At 49.3% G+C, this 12,220-nt stretch overlaps 2 protein-coding genes and 1 long non-coding RNA gene across 3 annotated transcripts; all 3 read left to right on the forward strand.

The window, feature by feature from the left end:
• Positions 1 to 275: 275 nt before the first annotated feature.
• Positions 276 to 1,214, forward strand: LOC115276372 (olfactory receptor 13J1). Its single transcript, XM_029920385.1, has one exon. The coding sequence runs from the start codon at positions 276 to 278 to the stop codon at positions 1,212 to 1,214; it is 939 nt and encodes a 312-aa protein (XP_029776245.1).
• A 5,360-nt stretch (positions 1,215 to 6,574) lies between these two features.
• On the forward strand, positions 6,575 to 9,105 carry LOC115276524. Its single transcript, XR_003901979.1, has 2 exons — positions 6,575 to 6,756; positions 8,840 to 9,105. It is a non-coding gene; the product is annotated as an uncharacterized LOC115276524 (long non-coding RNA).
• Positions 9,106 to 9,773: 668 nt separating this feature from the next.
• LOC115276522 (olfactory receptor 13C7-like) lies at positions 9,774 to 11,506 on the forward strand. The gene is made up of 2 exons (XM_029920558.1): positions 9,774 to 10,866; positions 10,998 to 11,506. The coding sequence occupies exon 1, from the start codon at positions 9,886 to 9,888 to the stop codon at positions 10,864 to 10,866; it is 981 nt and encodes a 326-aa protein (XP_029776418.1). The 5' UTR covers positions 9,774 to 9,885; the 3' UTR covers positions 10,998 to 11,506.
• Positions 11,507 to 12,220: the final 714 nt, after the last annotated feature.

Raw genomic sequence — 12,220 nt, forward strand, 5'->3', positions numbered from 1 at the left:
TTATTTATTTTTGATAGACAGAGAGAGAGCGCATGAGCAGGGGAAGGGCAGAGAGAAAGAGGAGACAGAGGATCTAAAGCAGGCTCTGTGTTGTCAGCACAGAGACTGACGCAGGGCTTGAACTCAAACTGTGAAGCCATGACCTGAGCCAAAGTCAGACGCTCAACCAACTGAACCACGAGGCACCCCAACCCAAAAGAGGTTCTGTGGGATTTCCACCACCCTACACCCTCTTTCCCTCCATCCCATCTGCATGCCCCTCTGAGCACTGTAGTATGGAGCTGGTCAATAGGACAGAGATCTCTGAGTTCTTTCTGAAAGGATTTTCTGGCTACCCAGCCCTGGAACACCTGCTCTTCCCTCTGTGCTCAGCCATGTACCTGGTGACCCTGCTGGGGAACACCACCATTGTGGCAGTGAGTGTCTTGGATGCCCGCCTGCACACACCCATGTACTTCTTCCTGAGCAACCTCTCCCTCCTGGACATCTGCTACACATCCACCTTTGTGCCTCTGATGCTGGTCCACCTCCTGTCAGCCCAGAAGACCATCTCCTTTATTGGCTGTGCAATCCAGATGTGTCTGAGCCTGTCCACAGGCTCCACAGAGTGTCTACTGCTTGCTATCATGGCCTACGATCGCTACCTGGCCATTTGCCGGCCACTCAGGTACCCCATACTCATGAGCCACCGGCTCTGCTTATTCTTGGCGGGAACCGCCTGGGTCCTGTGTCTCTTCAAGTCAGTGACTGAGACAGTCATTGCCATGAGGCTGCCCTTCTGTGGCCACCATGTGGTTAGTCACTTCACCTGTGAGATCCTGGCAGTGCTGAAGCTGGCATGTGGTGACACGTCAGTCAGTGAAGTTTTCCTGCTGGTGGGTGCCATTCTGCTGCTGCCTGTCCCCCTGGCATTCATCTGCCTGTCCTACACACTTATTCTGGCCACCATCCTGAGGGTGCCCTCAGCCGCTGGGCGCCGCAAAGCTTTCTCCACCTGCTCGGCGCACCTGGCTGTGGTGATGCTTTTCTATGGTACTGTGATATTCACGTACATGAAACCCAAGAGCAAGGAAGCACACATCTCTGATGAGGTCTTCACAGTCCTCTATGCCGTAGTCACACCCATGCTGAACCCTGTCATCTACAGCCTGAGGAACAAGGAAGTGAAGGAGGCTGCCAGGAAAGTGTGGGGTAGGTGTTGGACCTCTAAGTGAGGGATGTCTGGGTTCTTCAGGATGGTGGGTTAGGCCTTTATATGCCTACGGGGAGGATAAGTGGGGCAAAGGGCTGTGGGGCTGGAACTTTCATCTCAGAAAGCCAGCACTAAGTCCCCCTGGTGCTGCCACGGAAGGGCTCACAAAGCGCCCCTGGCATCACCCCGGCCAGCTCTCAACATCACTGCCTGCACCATTACACCAGTTCCTGGCTGGCCTCCAGACTTCACTCTCCATCTCCTTCCACTCTATCCTTCCTGGGGCACCCAGAGGGACCATTTTGAGAGCTTGTTTGGAGGTTCTAGCAGGGGAGCGCAGCTACTCGTATACCCTTGACTGAAGAACAGTCCTCCTCTATCGGGGAAGGTCATCCTCTTTGACCAAGCATGCAGCTTCGGGAGGGACGCACATGGAGTGGTGAGGGAGGAAGGGGACACCCGCCTAGCCAGCTAGATCAGCCGAATCAACCCTGGTGATCAATGGAGTGACAGATGTCACAGCCAGATCGCCCTCACATCCAAGAGGGACCATTTTGAAAAGCACATGTGATCACATCCTCTCCTGACTGAACCCCCCAAATGGTTGCCCACTGCTCTCAGGACAAAGTAAAAGCTCCTCAGTGGGGCATTCAAGGCCTCCACAAGCTGGCCCTGCTGGTCCTAACCCCCAGGCTTCTGCCGCCAATTCTCCCTCCTGACAGCCACACACGCCAGCCAACTATGAGTCCTGGGATTGACCAGCACTGCCCAGCTCTGTGCTCTTCTTGGTTCTTCCCACGAGGCAGCACTGAGCTCCTCCTGTCTTATTTTCCATGTTACTATAAGAGTAAGGAGGGGAAGAATCCACTCTGGCCCACAGCCCAGCCCTGCCCAGCCTAGGGCTCCCATAGGTTTCTTAAATAAACACACAAACACATCAGTGTAGGGGTGACAGTGGCAGAGCCTGGAGTCCTTCCTGAATCTGAGCAGAGCTGAGATAGAGTTCGGAGATGACAGGCATGGTACCCAGTGAGGTAACAGGAGAGGAAGTGATAAGACCCAGAATCCATGATTTCTGGACCCGCCTGGCCACCAGGGCACCCATCACCCTGAGCAGCCCTGGGCCTGTGTTCCCAACGTCTCTCTTGAGCTGCAACAGCAGCCGCTTCCACGCCTCCCAGCCCAGCAGGCAGACCTCACCCGTCTTTGGGGAGACTTGCTCTATCCTTCCCTACCCCATTACACGGGTCCCACCAAAGCCACCCCTTCCAGTGCTCAGCCACTTCTCAGCTTTCCTTTCTGAGAACTCAGTGAGCACACAGTGGAAATGGATTCAGAGTCACAGAGCAGCTCCCTTCCCTGCCCACCTCTGGCCTCAGTGGTATTGTCTGTATGATGGGGAAGCTGGCCTTGGCCTCCAAGAAGCAGTCCAGCTCTCCTGCCCCCTGCGGCAGGTAGCAGAGTCCTTGCTTGAGCCCTCTGTTCCCTTCCAGTCCCTCTTTCTGCCTCTCATGTTGGTCAGAACAGAGGCACGGAGGAAAGCGGCATGGCCTGCTCGCTGAAGCCCTTTGTGACCAGGCCCTTTGTGACCAGGCCCGAGTGAAGGCTGCCCATCCCTATATCCAACTTTGATGCCAGGACAGGAATCTGGATGTTATCAGATGCGCATTGGCAGGTTAAAATCACATTTACCTTTAGATTAGTGATTAGATACCATTTTCACTCATGAAATTGGTGAACTTCTTAAATGTCTGTTGGTAATGAATGTGCAGTGAAGAGGTAATGGCATCTACTGCTGGTGAAGGTGGGAATAAGTTAATATATATTTCTGGCAAAATCAGTCAGAAGTATGATTCAATAGACTTAAAAATTGCTGGACTCTGTGACCGAGCAAGTCAACTTCTAGGACTTAGTCTAATAGGATCATTAAAGATGCAAAGATCTATGAATAAGGATGTATATGTATATATAGAGAGAGACAGAGACACTAATCTGCATTATTTATAGTAACAGAAAGTTGTAAGAATCTTAACATTAATCATAGAAGAATGTCCAAATAAATCCTGGTAGTGTCCAGTGATATAATATAATGCAGCCTTCACACTTGATCTTAGCCAAAAGGCCGAGAAGCGATTTATAATGCAGCCTTCAAAAAGTTCTTATTTTCTGAAGAGTATTTGATAATGGAAAATGCTCCCATTGTAATTAACTAGAAAAAAGCAGAATTCATAACTCTGTATTCACTGAGATCCCAATATTATTTGTTTAAGTATTTTGTTATGGATTTATGAATAAGTATATATACAAAAAATTCTGGGAAACTATGACAAAATATTAAGAGTTGTTTCCATTGGGTGGTGGGGTTAGAAAGGATTATTGGTTAAAGATTGTTTCCTTATATAACTAATTCTAATATTTCTAATATTTATAACCTGAATATGACTTTGAACTTAAAAATAATGTGATTCATTTTTAAGAAATGGAGGATCCTCTGGCTGCAGAGTAGAGCACAGATGAGAGGGCCTCCAGCCTGAGGGGCAGGCAGTGAGGAAGCCATTGCCAAAATCCAGGCTCTCGTGAGGCCTGGCCAGGCACCCAAGCAGAGAGAGGGCGGCTGGGAAATATTTGGGGGATCTACAGATGATTATAGGGGTGGACCAGGGAGAGAGTGGCCTGTGGGTTGAAGCTTGGGTTTCTGGCTTATTTGGGTGGATAGCACTGCTACCCCCTGAGACAGAGATGGAGAAGATGAGAGCCCCAAGGGAGAGTGCTGGGCTCCAAGTAAGTTGGGCGGCAAGAGGGTGCTGGTCCATGAGCATGGAGAAAACAAATGGTACCAATCTTCGAATGCTTTACTTTGATCTTGATAAATGCTCCCTGTGATCTTGATAATAATTTCAAAGGACAAATCATAGTATAACGGAAAAATCTGTAGCTGCCACTGTTTTAGTGAAGGCTGGGTTGTAGTCCCTAAACTGCATCGTCAAGTTGTTATTCTTTATTATGCAGAAAAGGGAGGGGCGCCGGGGTGACTCAGTTGATTAAGTGTCCAAATCTTGGTTTTGTCTCAGGTCATGATCTCACAGTTCATGAATTCGAGCCCCACATTGGGCTCTGTGCTGACAGTGCAGAGCCTGCTTGGGACTTTCTCTCTTTCCCCTCTCTCTCGCCCTTCCCTTGCACTCATGCACTCCCTCATGTGCACACGCATGCACACTCTCTTTCTCTCTTGAAATATACTTTAAGAAATTTTAAGTGAAGGAAAGGGAAAGGAAAGGAAACAGAAGGAGATGGAAGGGATGGGAAGGGAAGGGAAGGGGAGGGGAAGGGAGGGGAGGGGAAGGGAAACCTATAGAGACCCATGATTAAATCTCTGACTTAATCTCCCTCACAAGTGCTCGGGGCCTCATACTCTAGACAGTGATTCACTTTGCCACACTTTCATGAGTCCTGATCCTCACAACATTCCTGAATGAGGACCCCCGTTTTCACACACCAAGACACCCAGGGCTAGGGCAGGGGGCCATGAACTCCAGTCCTGAGGTCCCAGGGGCAGGACAGCAAGGAGACCTAAGCAGATTTTCTGTCCAGTGCCTCTCCTGTGCCCACCTCACTGCAGCCAAGCCCTCCTGAGGAAGCACGAGAATCTTGGGGTCTCCAAGCCCCACAGCTGCCAAACCCACAAACTTGTGTAGTTCCAGAGTTTGAACTTTAAATTGGGCAGGGACTGAGAGGTCCCCCAGGGCCCAGAGCAGGGGAGCTATGTGGCAGGGGACTGAGAGGCTGATCCTGGAGGCCTTGGCCCTGGCCCATCCCAGAACAGTGTGTCTGCTGGTAATGAGCTCAGCACTTGCCACCGCTGTCTCCCAAGCCTTGGGTCAGCATGCCTGGCAGCCTGCTCCAGCCACCTGTAGGTGCTAATGCCACTGGGCAATAGGTGTGAGGTAAGGACAACTGATCTAGCGTGGGGACTATTCTCATGAAATCTTTTTTCAGCGTATGAAAACCAGAAAATTTGCTTGTGAGAGAGGACATAATGATACTAGTAATATCGGCTACCACTTACTGACTACTTACCTTGTGCCAGGCAGCTCTGCATTCCTCATCTCACTGGATCCTCAAAACAACCCCACAAGGAAACACTATTCTTATCTCCACTTTACAGGTAAGGGAAGTGAGGCTCAGAAAGCTGTCAGCAAACAGCAGGTCTGGGACTTGGGCCCTGGTTGGTCTGACTCCAAAGCCCAAGCTCACCTGCTCTGCCGTCCAGCGAGGAAGCAGCGAATTCTATTCCAGTCATGTCAGGGAACTTGTAACAGAAGTTTCGGTCCTCTTATGCCCATCACCTTTCTTTTAAAATAATCTGGGAACCCTAAAATAAAATACCAAATTGTTCAAGCTAGATTCACCAGTCAATGAAATTGACATATTTACCTTGCAAAGTAACCCTGGATCTGTCAGACCTCAGGGTTGGAAGGTGCTAGACAGAGTGAGGAAATGTTTCAGAGGTTATAGGGTACTAGAGGTCATCCAATTGAGTGGTTCCGCTCACAGAAGGAGAAATTTGGCCAAAGTCATACAGCAGAACAAAGGCAACAATCCGTTGCTCCTGTCCCAGGACTGTTGGTCCTAGTTTATGGCATCACCTGGACTCTCAGGAGGTCTAAACTTGGGGTGTGAAATTAGACAATTATTCTCAGAGACACTCAGTTTGCTATCTCTGTGTGAACCTAATTTTCCAGGACATGACAGAGCATGAGACATTGGCAGATAGATGCCAGAGTGGTTTTCTGAGTGTATTCTGAGACAAAAGGGTACCCAAACACTCAGCAATATTTCGGGTTCTCCTCCTCCCAGCCATGTCATAGGATAATACAGGGCCAGTAAAGTGTGGGCAGAGGTGACACACATCACTTCTGGGGTGGAGCATGTAACTGCTGGTGTGAATGCCCTACTGTGTTCTTCCCCAGCCATCACAACCTGTGATGTCCAGACACTGTAGCCCCCATCAGCCAGGGTCTCTGGGGAGGACAACATGGAATGGAGACCTACAAAGGACATGTAGCACAAGAAAAAAATAAACCTTTGCCATGATAAGCCACTAAGATTAGGTGTTACTGCAGCAAAACCTAGCTCATCTTAACTGAGGTTAAAGAACAGCAGCTGCTCCCTGGGGCCCACCTTGTGACCATGGAGCAGAATCAAAGCTGTCAGTTACATGGACACATGGCATTTTCTAGACACAGGCTTATTTCTTTGGGGCCATAAGCCTGTCACCCCATGAGCTGGTTCCAAGTTCCATGAATGTATTATTATCACACTCCTAAATTGTGAGGGAACCCACTACCTCTTACTTAGCTCTTCAGAAAGAGCAGGGGCCATGACAGGGAGCAGACTTGGCACCCCCAGAGTTCTTCTCCCAGCAATCACAACAGCTGCATCCTCCATTGCTCTGTGTGTGTTGATGGAGGAGGTGATCTCAAAGTGAGACATCTGGGACCAGGATTTGGAGCAGCAGATCTCAAATGTCCATCATTGACACTGCCTGAGTACAGGCACCAAAGGTAACAGTGATGAATTGGACACAACCCTTTGATTAAAACAGCTCACAGTCCCTTGAGGAGAGAGAGACAACACACTACAATGCAGGGCAGAACGTGGTTAGCCCATACTTATAGCGGTAAACATCACAAGGTTGGGATGGTCAGTTCTAAGAACATCAGAGCAGGCTGTACAGAGGAGGGGTGTGAGAGCAAAGCCTTGAATGCTGAGTGAAAGAGAAAGGCCCACTCCAGGTTGAGAAAGAGTATGGGAAGAAGGATGAGATAGGAGCGTGTGGGCTTTGTCCATTAATGGGGAGGGGGCTGGTGAGGCTGGAGGATGTGTGTGTAGGGGAGATGGGGCAAGTGGGCAGGCCACAGCCTATTCTCAGAAGTCCTCAAATTCCTCTGCCATTCACACTTGGTCTTTTTGTTAGAGATGAGGGCGAGGGAGAGAAATGTGGAGACAGGTGGTTTCTCACCTTTCACCTTCTTGGGACCCCCCTTCTGCACATGTGCGCACGCGCGCGCACACACACACACACACACACACACACACACACACACACACCTGTGTTGGGTGTCAGAATCTGAAGTTAACATAGCTCATTTTGTAAAAACACACCAGAAAAGACCAAGCCCTTTTTCTTGCATCTGAAATGCTGTAGGCATAATTCACACATGTGAAGTCATAACATAGAAAAGAGACTTCCTTTTAGCTTCTTTATAGATTTCAAGTTTTACTTTGCCTTTACATCCCAGGCTCAAAGAGAACCTCAGAGGTTTCTAAAGCCCAGAGAGAGGAAGGGACATGTCCAAGGTCACCTAGTGTGAGGGAATGAGTGTAAACTGTTAGGGCGTAAGCCGCTCCTGCCTCTGCTGTATTCTCAGCTCTGAGCACAGGGCGTGGCGTGTGGTAACTAACTGCTCCACAGTTATCTGTTTAATGAGTGAATGAATGAGCCACCATCACACTCAGGCAATTCTTTATCTTTTTGCCGAACCTCAGCAAGAGAAACCCTACCAGTAACTGTTCATGTGGATAAGATGTAAGGTCCAGCGCTGACCCAGATTAATCAGCTGCTCTGTATGCTCCAGAAACACCCTTAAAATCACCCTAATTCAGGTCAGAGGAGGGAACAGCGGCACCAGCTCTGGGGGTGGAGGGGGTCATGACAGATGCTGGAACCCTTGTCAGGAGGTGGTGAGCACAGATCGAGCAGGTGCTCTGTGGCTGAAGATGCAGCCTTTGATCTGGACCCTCAGACGTGTAGCACTAGGCAGCTCACTAGCACCTTTGCAGGTCTGCCTCATCTGAGCTACACAGCTCCTCCATTTTTCAAAGGGATTCTGGGTCTCAGATAAGCCATGTGACTTGTCAATCTCACACAGCTAATTAGTGCTGAGTGATGCTGGGGTGCAAAGCTAGGCTTTTTGAATCGTGCATTGAATATCTGTTGAGTGACTGCTCTTGGTAGCACTCACTGTAGGAGGTGTGGGAAGGAACCAGGGTCCTTCTCTCTAGTAGAGGAGACGAGTGCACAGCACACTGTGGAAGAACACAGAGGGACAGCCAACGGCTGAGCGAGCACAAGAAGGGAGCATGTAACCCCTCAAGGAACAGGAGGGAGAAGAGAGAATAAACAGGGCCCTGAGGGATGGTCAGGAAGCCCCCAGTGGAGAAGGGAGGGAGGACATGCCTCTAAAAGGGAATTTCTGGGTGGCTCCGTCAATTAAGCATCCGACTCTCAATCTCAGGTCTTGATCTCAGGGTTGTGATTTCATGCCCTATGTTGAGCCCCAGGCTGGGCATGAAGCTTACTTAAAAATAAATAAATAAAAATTAAAAAAATAAAAGGGAACTTCTTGGACAAGATGTAGCACTGGGAAAAGACAAGATTTATTCAGTAAAGGATGAGCCTGCTGGCTCCTACAAATGCTAGAAGCATTGAGGAAGAGGAATGAGGGGGGAAATCCAGCCCTGACAGACAGACAGAACTCCAATGCTATCGCAGGGCAATGGCCTCACAGTCAACCCAGAAGTGATGTGATTATATCTTCTGTATGTTAAATGTCACACTTAGCTCCTGTTTCTGCTCTAAACCAGGGGTCACCTGAGCCATAAGACAGCCTTCCTGCCTAACAAGACTGCTGTGCCTCAGGGACATGAGGGCTCTCTCCTGACACTGGTACTTCCCAAGGAAGCAAAGAGACCAGCTCAGAAGAGCAATGAAAGCCACCTGAGAACTGCCGCCTCTGCCCACCCCTCCCTTTTAAAACTAGTCACTGAATGACAACGCCCCTGCCAGATTAGAATCTGGCTTTCCCTCCTCCTGAGACATCACTGCCAATATAATTTCTCCTACAAGGCAATATGGAAGCCAAGAAGTGAGTCATTTGGCTTGCATGACCAGGGTTAAGCCCTGTGACCAGTAGTTCTCCTGGAATTTTATGTTCTTGTATGATCTTCTAAAAATCAGTGGATGAGGGAAGGGGAAAAAATTCAACAGATGGCCTACCATTCCTTAAAGAGAGATGATCACACATCCTGTGGAGTGGAAATGTTTGACCCTTAATGCCCAAAGGAACACTAGGTGAGCATTACTCAGCACTCACAGGCCTTCCAAAGTTCATCTTACCAAATTCATGGACAGGTGTGGTATGTTTCCGTCCATTTCTTTTTCTTACTGGTGTACCCACAGCACCTAAACAAGCCTTAACACAGAATAAGTATTCAAAATACATTCATCATATGAATGAATCTGAAATGCCATAAGCAAAATTCTACCATATGGAGTCATAACCTAGAAAAGATGCTTCCCTTAACAGCCAAGAACTCTATCTTACAAAGGAGGGTGCCAAACATGAATCCTCCTCTTGTCGCCGCTGCACCCACCCTGGGGAGAACAACAAAAGAGCCCAGGGGTCTAGAATGTGCCTCATCTCCCTAAGTTACATCACAACTTAGGGCAGAGCTGAGGGCCAGCTTACAGGCCTTTGGCCCAATCCTCTCATTATGCAGATAAAGAAACTGAGTTGCAGGGGCAGGGCTGATCTGCCCCAAGGGCACACATCCAGGCTACTCGGCTTCCAGGCCAGCAAGAGCTTTTTCTGAGAGCTGTGTGGTCCAGACAGGGAAGGAGGGAGAATGAGATGGCAAACCAGACGGCTGTGACAGAATACGTCTTGCTGGGGCTACACGAGCACCATAACCTAGAGATGGTCCTGTTTGTGCTCTGCCTGGGCATCTACTCCATGAATGTGCTGGGGAACTCCCTTCTCATCGGGCTGAACGTGCTGGACCCCCGCCTGCACAGCCCCATGTACTTCTTTCTCAGCAACCTCGCCCTCATGGACATCTGTGGCACATCATCCTTTGTGCCTCTCATGCTAGTCAACTTCCTGGGAGCCCAAAGGACCATCTCCTTCCTTGGTTGTGCCCTTCAGATGTACCTGACCCTGGCACTGGGCTCCACGGAGTGCCTGCTTTTGGCTGTGATGGCATATGACCGTTATGTGGCTATCTGCCAGCCACTTAGGTACCCAGAGATCATGAGTAGGCAGACGTGCTTGTGGATGGCAGTGCTGAGCTGGGGGACAGGTTTTGCCATTTCACTGCTGCAGTCCCTTCTCACCTGGAGCCTACCCTTCTGTAGTCACAATATCATCAACCACTTCTTCTGTGAGGTCTTGGCAGTGCTGAAACTGTCCTGTGGGGACATCTCTCTCAATGCATTGATATTAATCTTGGCCACAGCTGTTCTGACGCTGGCTCCCCTCCTCCTCATCTGCCTGTCCTACATTTTCATCCTTGCAGCCATCCTTAGAGTGCCCTCTGCTGCAGGCCGGTGCAAAGCCTTTTCCACCTGCTCTGCCCACCTCACAGTGGTGGTGGTTTTCTATGGGACCATCTCCTTCATGTACTTGAAGCCCAAGGCCAAGGACCCCAACCTGGATAAGATTATTGCATTGTTCTATGGGGTCGTGACCCCCTCACTGAACCCCATCATCTACAGCCTAAGGAACGCAGAGGTGAAAGCTGCTGCTCTAGCCCTGCTAAGGGGAGACCTGCTCTCCAGGAAATGGTCCCACCTTCCCTGTTGCTCTTCGACTTGGTCATGCATGACAGTCTAGGTACGTTGTGGTAATGGCTTCAAATTGCAGTGGCTGCAACCCACTGGGTTTATTTCTCATTCTTGCTGCAGGTCATCAGCGGTAGACTGGGTGGGTGAGGTCTGCTCTGAGTCATTGTCTTCATCCCTCAGGGTCTCAGGATGAGAAGGCAGCTACCACGTGGAACATTGCTAGTCACCATGACAAAGCCTGGCTGGCTCTTCAAGCCTCACTTACACTTCATCCTCCAATGCAAGCACATGCCATGGCTAACATCAAGGGGGAGGTGAAGCACACTCACCAGGTGTCTGGAAGGAGCAGGAAGACTGAGAGATCTGTGAATAACCTCATGCCTGCCACACCATCCTACGATCAACCCAAGAGCCACTAGAGATGTACCTTCCTTTTCTCTGACCATCACAACCCCACACTTTGAATTTCTCACTAAGTCTGAGAAAATCCACCTCCTAAGAGCTCCTAAATGTGTCCCCTCCTTTCAATGACATGGCCTCAAGAAGCCTTCACTATCTCTCTCTCAAATATTGCAACAGCTGTGTCACCACACTTTTGTCCTCCAAACTCTCTTCAAAGTCCTTCCTCTGTGCTAGCTAATGCCCTTTCAAAAACAAAATAAAACAAAACAACAACAAAACCCACCAAACTGATGATGGTACTCTCCTGCTTAAATCCCTCGCATGGCTTGTATTCCATGGGATAAAAACCAGACCCCACCTCCCCATTTGACCTCAAGCTGGCTGCTTGCCTCAGCCCGACTCCACCCACATACACTGTCTGAGCCCAGGCCCGGCCAAACTATTCTCAGTTCCCCAAAAACTATCAAGTCTTTCCTGCCTCTGTGTCTCCCCCTTGCTCTTCCCTCTTGTGTCCAGATACTTCTTAACAATTAGCTAACATCTACTGGACACTTATCACAGACCAAGCTAGACACGATACTGTCTCCTAAGTACCTGACTGGGGACCACTCGGAATGACAGAAATATCAGTGGAGGAATGCAATATGGACACCAGTGACCAGAGAGAACCCTGCCCCAACACCTTGGCATTATGGAATCACTCAGCCCTCACTCAAATCTTCTCCCCTCTTCCTAAAAACCCTTCCTTGCCCCTCCTAGCTAGGTGGGTCTGTCCCTCTTCAGTGCCTTCTGTACAGCAGACTCTGTTCTGAATCCCAGCTATTTGGGTTCATGTAACCTAGCGATATGACTCTCTACAACCTAATATGAAGAAATGATATTTCTAATACAGCAATAGTCACCTAACCTACATCTCTTGGCTCACCTTTCAGTCAGCCACATCACTATGCTCAGTGCCCCAAGGAAAAGAGAATTGCAGAAAACAGAGAACAAAGGGATTT

The sequence above is a fragment of the Suricata suricatta genome, chromosome 13 (genome assembly GCF_006229205.1).
Source record: "Suricata suricatta isolate VVHF042 chromosome 13, meerkat_22Aug2017_6uvM2_HiC, whole genome shotgun sequence".
Lineage (NCBI taxonomy): Eukaryota > Metazoa > Chordata > Mammalia > Carnivora > Herpestidae > Suricata > Suricata suricatta.